This window comes from Tenrec ecaudatus, chromosome 14, assembly GCF_050624435.1.
Source record: "Tenrec ecaudatus isolate mTenEca1 chromosome 14, mTenEca1.hap1, whole genome shotgun sequence".
Lineage (NCBI taxonomy): Eukaryota > Metazoa > Chordata > Mammalia > Afrosoricida > Tenrecidae > Tenrec > Tenrec ecaudatus.
In genome coordinates this window covers 75,094,621-75,113,879 of record NC_134543.1, presented here as the reverse complement: position 1 = coordinate 75,113,879, position 19,259 = coordinate 75,094,621, and the positions used below count along the sequence as shown (strand labels likewise).

Here is a 19,259-nt window from a genome sequence, read left to right as displayed (position 1 = left end):
AACCCTGAAAGGTAATACCATACACATTAGGCATTCCTTCCTATTCACTCTACTTCAGTGGCTCTCAGCCTTCCTAATGCCACAACCCTTTAATACAGTTCCTCATGTGGTGGTGACCCGTATGATAAAATTATTTCCATTGCTACTTCATACCTGTAATTTTGCTAGGCCCGTGTGAAAGGGTTGTTGTATCCCCAAAGGGGTGGTGACCCACAGGTTGAGAACTGCTGCTCTACTTCCAATCTCAAGGCAACCACTAGTCTGCTTCACATCTCCGTGAGTTTGCCTGTTTTTGCATATTTCATATAAATGGAATTTCACATTCTTTTATCCTTTGTGTCTTAGCATAGTACTTTGAAAGTTCATTCGTGTCATTGCATTTATACTTTGTTCCTTTTTATAGCTGAATAGCATTCTTTAGTATTGCTAGAGCACATTTTATTCATGCAGTTACCAGTTGATGGATATTTGAGATTTTTTCTTTTGACTACTGTGAATACTGCTCCTGTAAACATTTTTGTTTGAGTTTTTATGTGAACACCTGTTTTTAGATCTTCTGAGTATGTGTCCAGAGATGGAAGCTGAGTCATAGAGTGGAGACATGGTTACTGAGGAAATGGAATGGGGCCCACTTCTGATCTCTTCCAGCTTCAGTAGGGAGGAGTATCCAACTGCACACCCAGCTCAAGGCTGACTGCCACACAGTAGAGGTCACACATGACTTCATCCTCAACCTTTTTTTATTCTATTCTGATATTAACCACCCCTGTCATAGCACTTCACTTCTTGGTTGCTTTGGATAACTTGCTGCTCTGTGCATAGAGAGTTCTAAGACAACATTCACAAAATTCTGGGGACTTATTAGAGAAATTAACAGATTATATTACATCAAATCAGGATCATAAAATTTTAAAGATACAATCATTTTTGTCCATAGGACAAGTCTGGGGTTGCAATACTCAAGGAGTCTATGGGCAAAATGGTGCCGGATACATCTAAGGAAGATGGCAGGAATACACAGAATCACCATACCAAAAAGAATAGATCAACATTCAACCATTTTAAGAGGTTGCATATAATCAAGAACCAAAATAGTACTAGCCAAAAACAAACCTAAAAACTGATAGCATACCAATGAAAATGTTTCAACAAGAGGTAGGGCTGGGAGGAGGTAGGTAGGTAGGGCCTGGTGGGGGAGGGGTGGAATAAAATGTGTCAACAAGCTGATACATCACTGGAAGCACTGACTTGACTGTGTATGTCAAGAAATTTAAAGAACAGCTGCCTGACCAACAGACTGGAAGAGATTCATTAGCATGTCCATCCCTCGCCCCCTTAAGGGAAACTCAACAGAATGTAGAAATTACGCCGCCTGAAGGGAAACTCAACAGAATGTGGAAATTACTAAGCAATATCATTACTATCATGTGCAAGCAAAATATTGCTGATACAATTCCAAAAGGGTTGCCGGAGAAACTGACAGGGAGCAGCCAGAAATTCATCTGAGACTCAAAAGAGAATATGGAGCAAGTGATATTGCTGACACCACATAAATCTGTCTTGAAAGCAGAAAATTCCAGAAAGACGTTTATTTGTGTGTTATTGGCTATATAAAGACATTTATCTGTGTGAATCATAAACTGGATAACAATGGGAAAAGGGGGAATTCCACACGAGTGGAAATTCAAGAGACAGTTATTTGAGCAGAACAAGAGAATACTCTGTCGTTTAAAATAAGCATCAGGATTGTATTCTTTCTTAATATTTATTCAGTCTGTATGCTGAGCAAGTGATCTGAGAGACTGGACTAGATGGATAGTAACTCGACATCAGGATTTGAGGAAGGCTCATTGACAACCTTTGGTAATTAGAGGACCAAACCTTGCTTATTGAAAGCAATGAGGACTTGAAGTGCTTACTGAGGAAGCTGGAAACTTACAGCAGAAGAGCCGTGTTATATTTGCACGAGTGAAGCGTAGTTGAGCGGCCAAGAGAGCAGGATTGCTAAGGAGAGAGATGCCTGTTGGCATGGACGATGGTCTCTTCTGACATCTACGTTGTTCTTTTCTTTCTTTCTTATCTTTTTGATGACCACTTACTTTTTTCATATGTAGTGTTGTTGATGTGTTCCCACAGTTCATCAGGAATTCTCAGTAGTGTTCAGTGCATCTAATCTGTTCTTGAAATATTCTATACAGTTACATAGATTATATTCGAGTCTTATTTTGTCTCCTGTGGCCTTGTTTTAATTTTCTTCAGCATATGGTCCCTGTTCTGGTTTTGGCTGATGATACGGAACCACATATTTAGTTGGTATGAATCCTGTACTTCTTCATTTTTGATAAACATCCAGCCTCCTGCTCAAAGGTATTCAGCTCTACATTTTTGTAGGCTGAGTAGCCTTCCACTAACGACTGGCTAGAAGAACCATACCGATCATTTTACTTGACCACTGTTATTGTACTTTTCAGCTTCAAAATTTGCTTGGTTTCTTTAGTTTCTCTCTCTTTGTTGCCATTCTCTGTTAGTTAAGATACGATTCCCTCAGCTTGGTTTAATTAGTTCTTTGAGCATATTTTTATCTAATAATTATAATCAAGTTTCCTTAGAGATAATTTCTTTTTACTACACACCCCTCACCTCCAGTGAGCATACTTTATTACCTTGTATGCTTTCCAATTTTTGGTTGAAAACTGGATATTTTAACTATAATAATATGACAACTCTAAATATCAGGGGGGTTTGTCTTTAAGATGTGTTGTTATGGGTATAGTTATTTGTTTCCTTAGTGATTATCCTAAACTATTTTTAAAATCTGTAATCCCTTTTATGATCACATGAAAAGTCAAATAATTATAGAAAGTCATGATGCATGACTTTTGAAGTCCGTATCCTGTTAGCATAGTTGTTAATGTTTTTGGTCATTTTTTAAATGCATACACCAAGAAAACATACAAGCAAGCACAACCAAATAAAGCAACTGCCTGGACTTTCTGCATTGATTTTTCTGTTAGGGTATTACTTGATGTACAATAGTTAAACATGACTTTAGCTTTCACTTCGTGCTTTCACACGCCTAAAAGGTCCGTCGGAGGCATAAGCTTTGGGTCGTATTTTGTGAGCAGGCCTCCTTACCTGGGCATGTGCCGATGCACTTGTTTCTCCCTATGTCACCTTCTCTGAACTCTTACTTAAAGTGTGAGCTCTGGCTTCTTTGCTACTCGCTTTGCCTGTTATCCTAGCAGTTGCAGCTAGTACTTAAGTTTGTCTTAAAATGGTTCTTCTGCTCCATACATGGAAAAAAATTCTGCCACAAGTGAAATATAGGCAAGCCTCCAATTCAATCCCCTAAGGGAGCCACCATGCAGATCAGCAGAGGGTCGTACAATCAATTCTTTGAGAACAAGGTTCTTGTTGCTTTCTCTTTTATTAGCCAGCACACCTGGAAAATGAGTTGCTACTACCTGAATCAAGTTACGGAATATGGGGAGGTGAGCAGATAAGTTAAAAATGTCACATCTCTTTTTTATTGAAACTCAGCAGCTTTTTTTCTTCACAAAGCAGGTTCTAAGTTTTTTAAGAATTTTATAAAAAGTTGATCCTGACAGTTTTGCAACTTAATTGTTATTTTATCCGATTTTGGAATTTCCTACTACGCCATTTTCAGGAACCTCATACCATAAGTGGCTCATTTAAGTATATAATCTTATTGTTGTGGTTGGTAAGTGGTGTTTAGTCAGTTCTAACCTGTAATGACCTTACATATTATAGACTGAAGGACAGCTGCTGTGTCAGTCGATCTCATCAAGAGTCTTCCTCTTTCTCACTGCCCTTCCTCTTTATCAAGCTTGATGTCCTCCTCCAGGGACTGGTCTTCTCTGAGAGCATCTAAAGTATGGGAGGTGAAAGCTCACCATCCTTGCTTCCAAGGAGCATTCTGGCAGGCTGTACTACTTCCAAGACAGATCTGTTTGTTCTTCTGGCAGTCTACAGTTATTTTCGTTAGTCTCCAGCACCATAGTTCAACTGTATTGAGTCTTCCTCGGTATTCCTTAGCCACTGCCCAACTTTCACAGGCTTATGAGGCTATTGAAAATACCATAGCTTGAGTCAGGAACACCTGAGTTGTTAAAGTGACATCCTTGCTCTTTGGTGCTTTAAAAAACGTCTTATGCAGCAGATTTACCCAGTGTGATTTGTCATTTGATTTCTTTTATATCCTAGATTTTCATTCCAGATTGATGAAAAAATGTAAGATCGTACTAATGTTTTAGACATAAGGTGTTAACAGCTATAAAATTACTGACAGAAATAATAATACAAATTGCTTTCTGAAAGTAATTCTAGATAAATTGAGGAAGGGCCAGTTCTATGTGATTTTTGGAATTTATCTTTTGTATACTTGACTTTTTTACTGTTAGCTTGTGTTTTCTGCCGAAAAAATGATGACTGTCCCAATAAATATGGAGAAAAGAAAACTAACGAGAAATGGAATCTCACTGTACATTACTATTGTTTGGTGAGTATAACGTATAAACAAGTTTGAGGACCTTGCTAGTCTCTTAAAAGAAACATGGATTTTTCAGAGTTGTGTAAGTCATTGAACTTCTCTGGACATGGAAAAAATGAGATATTTCTAAATCAAATTTTAAAATTCTCTAATTTCTCAGAACATATTTCATGTTAGCTGTTTGTTTTTGTGTAACTGTTCAATGTGTAAGTGAAAAGAATGAAAAATAAAATAGATATAGAAAGTTATATTTTTGCCACCTTTTAGTTTCCCTTATTCTAGGGATAAATCTCAGAAAAGACTTGTTTGAAAGTTGAGAGTACAAGGATTTTATTTCACAGAGAACCAGAAAGGAAAAATTCAAGCGTTAGTAATACATAATTTGTGGAAAGAGAAACAGGTTTATTTATGGGCCACTCAAAAGAAAGAAAAAGGATGATTTCAAATTGAGAATCAGCCCTCATTGGTTTGCCCTCTTCCATTGGCCCTTCTGCCATCAGCTCATTGAATTTGCACCTCAAGGTATTGGTGCTAAGGTTACATTCACACAGGCAATATTTCTTGCCACCTACAAAGTTAGGTATTGCTGAACAAATCATCCTTTAAAATATCAATTTAAAACTTTTTTTTTTAATTTCACATAGTTTTTAAAAACTGGGGTCGGCTTCACTGTGTCTTTCTGCCTCAGGGATTCATGAGGTTGTAATTGAGATCTCAGCAAGGGTGCAGTCTTCTGATGCCTTATCTGGCCCAGAGGATCAACATCTAAGATGACTCACTCATGACTTTGGACCTCGGTTTCTAACCTCAAGTTATCTATCCATTGGGTTGCCTATAGCATGGTAGTTAGTTTCCCTGAAGCAAGTGATCAGAGATGGAGACACATTCACCAAAATGGGCTCTTAGGACCTGGTGTTCAAACTCACACTTTAAGGCTAGCTCACATTCAAGGGTTGGAGTATTAGACTCCATTCTTTGAAGGAAGGAATATGATCAAATTGTATACAAAGTTTTAAACTCACTATAGCATTCATGTTAAAATAATAGATGCTTCTCTTAGGAATGATCTGGAATATTTCTTGATAAGTTCGTATTAAAGAATAAGGTTTCCTGCTGCTGCTACCCTGAGAGTTAAATAGGTTCGCTGTGCCCTCGTCTAAGAACTTAATAATCACTCCGTAACATGACTTGAACATGAAGTTGGCATTCCAAAATATGTTTCTAAGTTGTATATTAAGTTTTATAATACAGCTTTACACAGTGGAAATATTGTAGCCAGTGAGGTTTACCTGAGGCGCGATTGTTGCTAATTAAATTCTATAATGCAACGGAAAATATCTTCATTTTTTTTTTAAGTTTTACTTTTTGTTTAATAGAATTAGAGATTTAATAGGTTTTTTTCCCCACACCTAACTTATATCATTTTTTAATTTCTTTGGAATATATTACACTGGTTAATGTTAAGTCTCTTCAATGAAAAATTTAATCTATGGATATAATTTTGAATTATGACTAATCTGTTATAAATATGAGTCTCTTAAAATTCTATTTCATTATGAATAGGGAAGTATAATAATTGATACAAATTATACTAGAGTTTTAGAACTGAAAGAGACTTGGTGAAAATCTTGCTTGGTACTCCTATTTTTATGTTTAAGGTCAGTGAAAAAATTACCCTTTTTTTCCCTCCTGCCAATAGCACAACTAGTAAAAGTTCTGGCCGAATGTCACCCCCATACTTATACTGGGTGGGTTAACCAATATTTCTGGAAGTTAATTTCAGCTTTATTCATTCTTATACTGTAGTCTGAAAATGTTAGTTTTGATCAGACTTAAATAATAAAACCATAAGCCATGGTCAAGAAGTCATGGGTCAGATTTGGTAATGCCCCAATAATAGAAAGTCGACACTTGCTCTGGGCAAATTTCAACTGGCCCTGAGAGTGCTAACTAGAGTTTTTTGTAGACGACCTGTGCCCAGGTATGTTTTATCAGAGGTGGGCAGAGGGTCAGAAGGAGGGCTGGGAGAAGGGTTCCCAAAGTCTGAGTATTGCCTGGTCCCGTGACAGTCAGAGGCCATTGCCCTAACATGCTCATGTCCTACAGTTCTGGGTCCACTGGAAGCCAGTGGTAATAGTGTACTGATGTGGCTTATAGCACTCCAGCACAGTAAAACCCCAGGGTGGCCAGTTTACCTGTTTTGTCTGAACAAGAGATGTCAATCATATCCATATGGGTAGAAAGTTGTAACAGTCCAAGTGTCAAGTGTATTGGGCAGTTAGTCAGATGTCAAGTTGGAATGTGAATGCATGTAGAGCCCTGGTCTTGCCTTTCTGAGTGGACTCTCCAGCCCAGGGTACACAGACCCAAATGGGGCTGGGGTTGATTGATTTGCCTAAAGTCAGTTCTTTCTGCGTTAGAGAAAGCAGTTTACAGAACAAGGAAGGAATCATGCTGGAAAAGGGACTTCTTTAGAAACTCGAGGTAGGGTGGTAAGGGTCTCCTGCTGGGAATGAAAAAATAATCCCCAAACAATGATTTAACTTGAACTCCATTGAAAAAACAGAGTAAGTTACCAATATGAAAAATATTGGCATAGTAAAGAATATAACAGACAGGGGTTGCACAGTATACAAAAATCTGTGACCTGATATTTTTAGATGAAAAGACATTACTTGGCCTACTGTTGTAAAAGGCTAGGCATAGAGCTTAGTCTGCAAGCAGAGTTTCTTGTTCACAGTCTTATTCTTTCCATCCGCCTTCTTCTTCTGATTCTTACTCCTTGAACATATTTGAACATTGAAGTTAAAATCATAATAATGTTAATGAAACATTTATGCTAGATTTAATTTTCCTGTAAATATATGCCTTTTAAAAGTTATGAATCCAGCTAGATCCAAAGTTAGCCTAAAATATCAGTAATACTTTGAATAATCTACTTGATATTTTATTATTACATTTCCATCTGTGCTTGCTACTCCTCTTTTACTTCCTGGAACACTTTTATTTATTTATTTAGTATTTCAGTGAATCTATTTTTATTTATTATTATTGTATTTTAATCATTTTATTGGGGCTAGTACAACGATTATCACGATCCATACTTACATCCATTGTGTCAAGCACATTTGTACATTTATTGCCATCATCATTCTCAAAACATTTGCTTTCTACTTGAGCCCTTGGTATCAGCTCCTCATTTCCCCCCTTCCCTCTCTCACAAACCCTTGATAATATATAAATTATTGTTTTTCCATGTCTTACACTGTCCAGTGTCTCCCTTCACCCACTTTTCTGTTTCCTGTTCCCCAGGGAGGGGGTTGTATGTAGATCATTGTGATTGGTTCACCCTTCCTCCTCCACCTTCCCTTACCCTCCTGGTTTCTCTATTCTCATTATTCATCTTGAGGGGTCTATCTGTCCTGAATTCCCTGTGTTTCCAGCCCTTATCTATACCCGTGTACATCCTCTGGTCTAGTGAGATTTGTAAGGTAGAATTGGGATTATGATAGTGGTGGGGAGGAAGCATTAAGGAACTAGAGGAAAGTTGAATGTTTCATCAGTGCTGTACCGCATCCTGACTGGCTCGTCTCCTCTCCGCGACCCTTCTGTAAGGGGATGTTCCTGGAATACTTTTAGAAACTAATACGGTAATATGAAATGTTAATAATACAATATCTTCCAAGTCAAGTAATATGTGCACCAATTTACTTTCACTATGAAAAGTAATGACTATAGATAAGTATTTGAAATGTGAGTTTTATATCTGTTTTACTAGAATTAATATTTCAGGTATATATTTTTATTTCAATCATTCAGTTATTTTTCTAATTAAGAATATATTCATAGTTGATGTCAAGTGGAATTTGGCAGAGAGGTAAAGAAGAAGAAGGAGTTTATGGTTTTCTAATAGAAGACATCAGAAAGGAAGTGAACAGAGCTTCTAAACTGGTAAGAAAATTTTACTTGTTAAATCAAATGCAATAAATATAATCAGTACTTGGGGTAGTTTCTATCAACTTTATATAGAAGACTTTATAAATGTTATCCTCCAACTTTTATTAATATCAAATATGGTAAGTTTTAGAAGAACATTTTGCATTTTTATAAATGAAAGAATCTGACTCTTGAAAACCCATGTGACAATACTGACTTCACTACCTTCCTTCTTCTTTTTTTTTTTTAAACATTTTATTAGGGGCTCATACAACTCTTACCACAATCCACACATATACATACATCAATTGTATGAAGCACATCTGTAGATTCTTTGCCCTCATCATTTTTTTTCTTTTCTTTTTTTTACATTTTATTAGGGGCTCATACAACTCTTATCACAATCCACACATATACATACATCAATTGTATGAAGCACATCTGTACATTCCTTGCCCCAATCACTCCCAAAGCACCTGCTCTCCACTTAAGCCCTCTGCATCAGGTTCTCTTTTTTTTTTTCCATCTCACCCTGCTCCCCCCTCCCTCATGAGCCCTTGATAATTTATAGATTGTTATTTTGTCATATCTTGCCCTATCCGGAGTCTCCCTTCCCCCCTTCTCTGCCGTCCATCTCCTAAGGAGGAGGTCACATATGGATCCTTATTCTTATTCCAACTTATTGATACTTAATTTCGCTTCTGTTTTCATTCTTTTTCCTAGAAATGCTGTGTTTGCAAGAAAAATGGTGCTTCAATTGGATGTGTTGCACCCCGATGTAAACGAAGTTACCATTTTCCATGTGGTCTTCAAAGAGAATGTATTTTCCAATTTACTGGCAATTTTAAGTGAGTTGTTGACAAAAATAAAAGATAAATGAATGTTAAGAAAATGAAAAATAGGTATTACAATGATATAATTGCCTTGTAAAATTTCTTCTTAAGGCTGCATTGAATATACACATATAATGTAAATGCAAATAACATACATTTAGTATTTAGGAATATATTCATTATTTATTTTTTAAATTTTTTTACATTTTATTAGGGACTCACACAACTCTTATCACAATCCATACATATACATACATCAATTGTATAAAGCACATCCACACATTCCCTGCCCCAATCATTCTCAAAGCATTTGCTCTCCACTTAAGCCTTTTGCATCAGGTCCTCTTTTCTTTTTCCCTCTCCATCCCTGCTCCCCCCTCCCAATGTGCCCTTGGTAATTTATACATCATTATTTTGTCATATCTTGCCCTATCCGGAGTCTTCCTCCCACCCCGTTCTCTGCCGTCCCTCTTTCCAACCCACTTGCCCTCCGCTCTCCTATTCATTATTTTATGTAGTTATTTCTACCTGCTAAGTCTTGAGAAATGCCATACTTGGACAAGGCGTAGTGAGTAATATTTACCTATGTTTCAGCTATGTAATAGAGCATGAAACTTAATTTATTCATACTCAGCAAAAATTTACACCTATATAAATACAGGGGGTTTTTATGTCACTCATTAGAATTAATAGTACATTTGTCTTTCAGAGGGCTTATGTATTCTGTATAAATTGAAGTCATTTGAGTGCAACATTAAATATCATGCCCCTGAAAATATTTGTTTTCAGAATCCAATTTTAAACATCAAAATTATCTGAATTTTGGCATTTGAGTGTTATAAATGTTCTTTGTTTTAAGTCATGTCTTGAAACAAAAATAGATTGCATTTGAAGTGATTTAGTATATTAATCAAACTGCATTTGAAGTGATTTATTATATTAAAATACTGACTATACGGTTAATATATTAAGTATAGGTTCTCATTATATGGTGTTGAATTCAATACTATGTACACTCAGTTGTAATAATATTGTATTTGGTTCTGAATATTGATAGTACTAGTTACTGAAATGTATATGAGGTGAAACCATACACAAAAGTTCACATTATGAAAGTCTTGCTGTCCTTGATCTCAAATTGTGAACCTAATTTATTATATTAGTAACAAGGTAGCAGTCTATTGTAGGCCAATTAATTATAAGAGTTGTGAGTGAAATTTTCTCTTATGTATAAGAATTGCAATTCTTCAATTTAGTTGTGTTTATAACTCATTAAACATTATTTTTAAATTATGTGTATTTTTAGGTCATTTTGTTGGCACCATCGACCTGTTCAAGTAATTGCACCTAATAATTATAGAGACTCATTACCATGCACCATTTGCTTGGAATATATTGAGCCTGTTCCAACCTATAGCATATTACGAAGTCCTTGTTGTAAGAATGCTTGGTTTCATAGAGACTGTTTACAGGTAAGATAAGGTTTCTTACTGACTTGAATTGTAATTTGAAAAATTATCATCTGCAATTTTTCAACAACCATTTAGTACCTTAAGTACTATATTTTAAGGTTTTTTGGGGGGTTTTTTGTTTGTTTTTTACAGTGTAATATGTCCTTTTATTTCTTTTTTTTTTAATCATTTTATGGGGCTCATACAACTCTTATCAAAATCCACACATACATCAATTGTGTAAAGCACTCATACACTCGGTGCCCTCATCATTCTCAAAACTCGCTTCCTTGTTTTCAAGAGCAGACTCTTGACTAAGCTTTTTGGTAATTCTCCCAGTATCCTTCTGTCTCATTGGCCATGTCTTCCCAGTTCACTTCTTTTCTTTTCTTTTTTTTTTAAACAATTTATTAGCGGCTCATACAACTCTTATCACAATCCATACATATGCATACATCAATTGTATAAAGCCCATCTGTACATTCTTTGCCCTAATCATTTTCTTTTTTTTTCCTCCTCTTTTCTTTTATTACATTTTATTAGGGACTCATACAACTCTTATCACAATCCATACATATACATACATCAATTGTATAAAGCACATCTGTATATTCCCTGCCCCAATCATTCTCAAAGCATTTGCTCTCCACTTAAGCCCTTTGCATCAGGTCCTCTCTTTTTTTTGGTTTTTTAATCTATAAAATTATGTAATTTTTTTCTAGGAATTTCGTTTGTATTTCATAATGTACAAAACAGCGATTTTAATTCCCGAGTTCTCCTTAGGCACTTAAAAACAGGATATATGAAATGTTAGCTTGGCTATAAGTTATTTAAAATTGGCTCCACTGTTTTTTGTTGATATTTTTAATTCTCAGATACCAGAGTCTTACCCGAAATAGTTAATGGGCTCTCCCTAGTCTAGATAGCCAAAGCAATACCTGAAGAATTTTCTTTTTCAGTCTCTGAGCTTCCTTAATTTGAAAAGTTAAAGAAAGAATGAATAGATGTGCTAGAATGAGAACTGGGTGATAAATTCATGTGAAAGTTCATTACTGGCAACTAATACAAATGTTTGGTAGATTTTTGTGAGGAAAAATGAAAGCTTAAAAGAAAGAAGTTAATAAAAACTTTTAGCTCTGGGTATCTAAATAATAGCTGCTATTCTTGGTCAGTTTGGATTTCTCCAGTTTTATAGTCTTACTAGTATCATCCCTGTGCCCTAGAATTCTTTCTTAGTGACATTTCTTTGTTTTGTTTTTACTGTGATTTTGATGTCTACCTGCAATTGGTCACATATCCCTACAGGTGCAGAAATTACAGTAGCTTTTTGTTTTCCCACCCATATGTTGCAAAAATGTCCTAACTATTAACTGTCTGAATCTCTTTAGTTACTTCTTTCTTCAAACCTTCTACAAATCATTCACCACGTCTACTAGATCTGCTTGATAAACTTTTTTTGTGTATCCATTCAATTTCATCCTTACTTTTGCAGCTTTAACATTATTGGACCTTCCAATTCAGCCTTCACGACTTATTCCATACTGTCAGAATGTGATCCCTCTGTGTACTGTAATCACAGCTCCTTGACCACATGCACCTCCTTGTGCCAGACTTCTAAGAATGTCTTTTCCCCCATTTTTCTGGAAAACCTGTTTCTTCTTCTCAACTCCTCGTTGGCCTTTTCAGATCCATTTTGTCAGGCTCTTCTGTAGACCTTCTTTTTTCTTTCTGTATATACTATATATATATATGAGGGGGTACCCCAAAACCCGGAATTTTTCCCAAAGCTATGTACTTAAATTTTTTTTACAGAACAACATATCACCTTCAAAGTACCCTGCATTATACTTAAGACATTTATCTAATCTGTGATTCCATTCTTGGAAACATTTTTCAAGCTTTCAGTACCTCCTTCATTTTTTCCTTCACCTCTTCTACATCATCAAATCTCTGTCCTTTCATGTCCCTCTTCATTCACGGAAACAAAAAGAAGTGACATGGAGTGAGGCCAGGTGAGTAAGGTATGTGGGGCAAGAGAGGCATGCCATTTTTTTGCCAAAAACTGTCATACTGAACTGGCTGCATGAACAGGTGCATTGTCGTGGTGGCAAAACCAGTCTCTCATCTGCCAAAAATCAGGCTTTTTTGTTGTTGTTGCACACTGTTAAGCCATTTTTCAGTCAGCTTGATAACAGTCTGACCTGGTGGAATGAACTCCAAATGCACTACTATTAGTCGACTTTTTTTTCAGTTCAGGAAGTTGACAAACATCCACAATGAGGCTTGTCATCAATTGACATTTCACCTTTTTTGAAAGTAGCAAACTACTTGTGCTCTTGAGTTTTCCCTAACTCTGTCCTTGTAACCTGTGTTCAACATCACAACAGTTTCTGCAGCATTTTTCCCAAGCAGGAAACAAAATTTCACAGCCACACACTGTTCTCTTAAATTGGCCATCACAAAAAATCAAGATTTGAGCAAAACTGATTTTATGAAAAATATACTGTTGACCAGAGATAACCCTCCCAGGCGATAATAACTGGGAAGTAACTCAGAGTGAGTTGCTTTCTGATCACCTCGTAGAAAAAATGTGTACTATGTCAGCTCTGCCCAGTAGAGCCTTTTTTCATTTATTTGGGGGGTTGGGGGTACCCCCTCGTATATAATACTTATAAGCATAACAACATGCCTACTCTACAATTCTTTTGAGGTAAGATAAAAGTAATTTTATGTTTCTAATTTTTGTACCCAGCATAGTGTTTGCCACTATATATGTTATTGCTTGGAGTCACCAAGTTGCTATGACTTATAGGGACCTAAACTTGAAAACCAAACCTCCTGCCTTGCAATTGACTTGAACTCACAGCTACCCTACAGGGCAGAGTTGAGCTGTCCAATGGGATTTCCTAGGCCATACGTCTTTGCAGAAGCAGACTGCCACATCTTTCTCCCGGGAAATGGCTGGTTCGTTCGAACCTCGGACATTTTGATTGACAGCTGAGTGTTTAACCACTGTGTCTCCAAGGTGGCTCCTTCATAGTGACATAGCAGTGGTTAAATATTGTTAAATACATAAATATGTTATACTTTTAAAAAAATTTTCAGACTAGAGACTTTTTCTAATAGATTCACATTTGTTTATTTCTGAATACCTCTTCCTAATCCTTCTGTGTTTGTATTTGCTCTGAGACTTGGCTTTTATACTCCTGTCTTTATGGATACAGATTGAGTTAAAAATAGAAACATCCTTTATGTAGAAGAATCTTTCCTTGATAAATCAACTCAAAGTCATATTGTCTTAGTAACAGAATATAGTAGACAACACTATTTGGGCACATGACATATTAGGTACTAAAGATTGAGAAAAAATTATAGAAAATGTAAGAACCTTTTTTAGTCACTATTTAAATCAGATCTCCAAATTTTAGAACTGTGCCAATAGTCTGTAAGAACAAACTTGAGAACTCCTAACCTGGAAAATAGGCTTCTGTAAGATGGTTAAGTGAATAATAGCAAGTCTCTTAGTACTTCCTTTCTTAGGTTCCTAATACTGCTATAGCAGAAATGTCACAAGTGGAAGGTTGTTCTCTCTCAGTGTAGGAGGCTAAGATTGAAATTCAAGATGCCAGTTTTCCTTCTGTTGACTTGGGGGAAAGTCCCTATCTCCACATCCATGGAGTTTTACATGTGTGGCGATATTCATTGTCCCCTAGGTCTAGGAGATTAACAGTGCATTTTGCTCCTGGTTCTTCTCTTTCTGTGGCACTTATAATCTTTGCTTACTTCATCTCTTTTGTGTCTCAAAAGATATTAATTCACTTAAAATACAGCTTAATCTTATAGATTAATCCCTGCCTCATTAACATAACTGCCACTAATCTCGCCTCATTAGTACAGACGTTCGGATTTATAAAACATAAAAATGGAATATAATTACATAATACCGAAAATCATGGCTAGCCAATTTTGCACACATTTCTGGGGACACAATTAACCGTTAACTATATAATATAATCTAATATAATCTAATTGATATCATAGTAATCTAATGAAAGATTTAAAATTTTAACAATGGCTATTCTACTTTTCATTTCAGGTTCAAGCAATAAATGCAGGAGTGTTTTTCTTTCGGTGCACAGTATGCAACAATAGTGATATATTTCAGGAAGAGATGTTGAGAATGGGAATTCATATTCCTGAGAAGTAAGTAACCTTTGGTCTTCTGTTTAAAAATAATTATTTATGTTTGAGTAAGTCATCGTGAAAGTCTCTTCATAAAGACTTCAGTTGTGTATAATTTTAATTGATTTATACACAATTATAATCATCAAAATTTCTTAATTATCTAAGACTATTGGGCTGGGGTCTTAAATACATGGGGGAATTTCTCTAGTTCTCAAAAATGAAGACTAAAGACGCAGTGGTATGCAAAATGAAAAAGTGGAAAATGCAAGTTTTAGAAAATTTCTGTGTAATTTTCCACGTAGCGTTTGAAATTTCACACTGAGAATCACTATTGGATGGAATGACATGAATAGAGTTATACGTTTAAGAGAAAGAGTGATTCTAAACAGCAGGTCTTCCATTGATTCCGTTCTGAGCATGGCTCAGGGACATGCCCAACCTTGCTATCACGCAGGTTGCATAAAAGTGCAGTATGGTAGCTGTGGTTAGGTTAAAATTCAACACCTTATCATTTAGTCTCCCTGTGACCCATTTTAAAGCTGTTCTGGTTTTTAATATTTTCTTTCGTTTTGATTGACGTTTTTCTGAATTTTTTAATTGTTGTTAGTTTTTTTGTTTTTATTGTTTCTGTATATGAAATTCAGGATAGGTACATCTATAAGGACAGTAACTGGATTCATAGAGGTGTGGTAGGGAAAGTAGGGGGGCGATGGGGAGCTAATTACAGTGAATACAAGAAAGAAGAAAATGTTCTAAAATGTATTGTGATGATTGTACAACTCTTCGTGATATGGTTGAAGTATTGAATTTGGGTTATGTGCCAATAATAAGGTTTTTTTTTTTAAGTTTCATGTTTGTCTCTGAATTTTTAAAATAACTTTTAGATTTATCTGTCATTTTATGTAACACTTTAGGTCAAAGTGTACTTTATTATGTTGATTCATTTGCAGAGATGCATCTTGGGAATTAGAGGAAAATGCTTATCAAGAGCTTTTACAACACTATGAGCGTTGTGATGTCCGGCGATGCCGTTGCAAGGAAGGACGAGAATATAATGCACCTGACAGGTATTTCTGGAAGTTTTAGTTTTATTACAAAATAAAAACACCAAACTAGTTGATATCAAACTGATTTCAAATCATGATCCCTAGGGTGTTTGTTTTTTTAACATTTTATTAGGGACTCATACAACTCTTATCACAATCCACACATATACATACATCAGTTGTATAAAGCACATCTGTACATTCTTTGCCCTAATCATCTTCAAAGCATTTGCTCTCCACTTAAGCCCTTTGCATCAGGTCCTCTTTTTTTTTGCCCCGAAATAGATCATCACCCCTTTCTTTTGAGACACTTTAGGGTAGACTCAAACCTCCAATAGGATATTTGACCTTGTTTTACATGGAAAGTGATTTGTTCTTAGTCTTCTGCAAACCTTGTGCCCTCCAATCAATTTCAAGTCATAGTGACCCTCTAGAGCAAGGTAGAACTGCCCCGTAGGGTTTTAGATGCTATAGGTTTCACTGCTGGTAGGTTCAAATCTCTCATGACCTCTTTGGTTAGCACCTGAGCTAAGTGCTTACCCGCTTTTCCACCAGGGCTTCTTTGATGTGGCATCTTTATTGTAGTTATCACAGTATAATTGATATTATTTAAATTTATCTATCCTACTAGACTAAAAATTCTTCAAGGTTTGAAATCTTATTGAGAGAACCAAGTAATCTATGTTCTTGCCCAGTTTACTTAATTTGATTCTTTTGTAGACACTGATTATTCCTTCCTCAAGAATTGCACTGTGGCACAGATTGGACTTTATTCCAGATAAACAATAAAGCACCTTGTAGTCCTAAGGAGCAATAGTCATTAAATTCACTTTAGGCAGTTTTTTATTTACCTACATAAACTCCTGTTTCTTATATACCAATTATCAACCAACCAGTAACTATGAAAACTTTATACCTGGAAGCTATTTTTAAAATTGTGTCCTAGCCTTTTCTCTTGGACATGGACCTCTGTTTGACTACTTTCTTTGTAGTCTTCCTTCTTCTCACCCTAGTGATAGAAGGGCAATATTACTATGGAACTGGGAATGAGGGTTTGAAGCCAAAGAAACTGGTTTGGAAGTCTCACTCTGAGGCTGTGAATGTGATTGGGCCTCTGTTACTTGGTTTCTTCTTAAAGATGAAAATACTAAAGATTCCGCCTACCTACTATCCTTGTAAACAATGACAGCTGGGTCTGGTGCATAGCAAACACTCAAGTTCATGGTAGTTGTCAACTTTCTCCTTGTCAATGGACACAAGTGTCTGCAGAAGAGGGGCATGACATGCATAAAGGATACATACCTATACAACCTTATCCACACAAATAGTGGAGGATATGTTTATACCTACCAGAGGTGGGCATCTAGCTAACTACCTTTTTTTCCCACCTGCATATATCCACACATTCAAAGAACCATCTCCATTCCAATTCAGAAAGGGTTGATTTATATCCACACAAGGAAGTGCCCCCCATACAGAGTATAGATTGGCCCGCACAGCAGTGTGAGGAAATCTGGAGAGAGGGTCTAGATGATTGTGGTAGGCAGGGCTCTCTAGAGAAACAAAACCGGGATACTTATGAACATATATATATAGGTTTATACAATAGAAGGTATATAGCAGAGGGTTCAGTTCAACTCGCTTCTGTGGAACAATTAATATACTGGAAGTCTTTCAACTCATGTGGGCTGCCGGGTCCAAAGTCAAGGAAGCTGACTGTGGAGTCCTCCCTGGGGCAAGGCAAGCAGAGTGTGCCCATAGGCAGCAAACAGCAGGTGGGTCACCAACAATCAGTAGCTCTGGAGCTTAGTGAAGCAGGCCCTGATGGGATATCAAACACAGGCAATGCAAGGTGACAGGATCTACCAGCCTCAAGCTCACGTGATGTAGGTACCAGAAGTGTGGCAACGCAGGTCTCGAGGGAGTCTCAAGTCTTGCCACATGATCCACGGGTTGGCTTGGCCCACCGATGGTGTAGCTCACAGGTTGAGGCAGAGAACTAGCTAAAGCGGCAGCACACTCTGATTTCCAGAGAACAAGAGCGAGGATGGCGGGCCTTGCAGAGCCGTTTGTCACGTGGCCTCCAATCAAATGGCAACCTGATTAGTTCCCCCATGCTCCTGTTGGCCAGGTTGGCACCATACACCTAACTGTCACCATCTACCCTTGCCAACTTGGCACCTACATGCAATTCTTTAGCCATATATAATTTCTAGACGTAAATAAAATCACATTTATTCTTAACCTCATACATCTATTATACATATAAATGAAAACACACTGAATCTAATTGTATCTGGTACATCAGACATGAACAAAGGAAAGATATTCAGTAAGCACATAAGAAATATTGACAGGCACAAACTTCACTTCTGCAAATTCATCACGTGGTTGTAACTGATAGATAGAACTACCTTCTTCTACTACCCATTCTGTATTACCTTTGCCCTCGGCCAGCACTCAACTGCCCGTGGTTCTTTGCCTAGTGGGGTGACCCAGACCTTCATTTCTGAGGGGTCTAGGTCATTATACGTCCTGTCAGGATTGGGTTGCTTTAATTTACCATTTACTTTAACCGCAGGGCATGGTAGCACTAAGAGACAGCCTACAGGATCTTCTGGATTCCAGACATATTCTTCTTTATCTCCATTATGTAACATCAGCCCAATTTCTCCTTGGTAATCAGGATCAATCACACCACTCTGTACAGTGACACTCTCTCTGACCTGTTGATCCAAAGGCATGAGAAGCCCAAAGTGGCCAGGGGGCATTCTCAGCTGCTAGGTCAATGGAATCCGTGCTGTTTCCAGGTGGGAGAGTTCCTTCCTTCGGGACCAGTACCTCCAGGCATGAATATGTATGAGTCAGGAAGTTAAAATTCTGTTAGAACTTAGGTGTCTGAGCAAGGTTATTTAGGAAATATCCCTCACCTTTAATGAGAATATTTTAGATCAAGTTGTGTATTTATTAAATGCTTTTTCCATATCAGACACAACAATCTCCCTGTTGAGCACTGTTGTTTTTCAGTGCTATAGTATCATTTCCAAATCATAACTACATCATGTCATGTACAACAGAGGGGAACACTGCCCGGTCCTTTGCCATCCTCATAATCATTGCTGTGTTTGGGCCCATTGTTGAAGGTTTCTATTTTTTTCACAGTCCCTGTGATCATAGTCATCTGAAATTACATTGGAAAAAAAAGTTCTCATTTATATTCGTCCTGATGTGCGCGTACATATATACATGTTAGTGTTAAGTTAGTTCCAACATTTAGGGAAATAGAAGACAAAATCTG

General features: G+C 36.8%; 1 protein-coding gene and 1 pseudogene across 4 annotated transcripts in view; both read left to right on the top strand.

Annotated features, from left to right (window-relative positions):
- Positions 1–19,259, top strand: part of G2E3 (G2/M-phase specific E3 ubiquitin protein ligase) — an 81,219-nt gene that overhangs the window by 34,093 nt on the left and 27,867 nt on the right. For 2 of the 4 annotated variants that reach the window (XM_075532144.1, XM_075532145.1), the window contains 6 exons: positions 4,422–4,519; positions 8,360–8,461; positions 9,170–9,294; positions 10,586–10,751; positions 14,827–14,933; positions 15,866–15,982. In XM_075532144.1, the coding sequence (XP_075388259.1) occupies positions 4,422–4,519; positions 8,360–8,461; positions 9,170–9,294; positions 10,586–10,751; positions 14,827–14,933; positions 15,866–15,982 (715 nt within the window). The remainder of the gene's footprint in view (positions 1–4,421; positions 4,520–8,359; positions 8,462–9,169; positions 9,295–10,585; positions 10,752–14,826; positions 14,934–15,865; positions 15,983–19,259) is intronic. The other 2 variants (XM_075532146.1, XM_075532147.1) reach the window with 1 other exon arrangement.
- On the top strand, positions 5,760–5,886 carry LOC142426961 (U4 spliceosomal RNA; annotated as a pseudogene).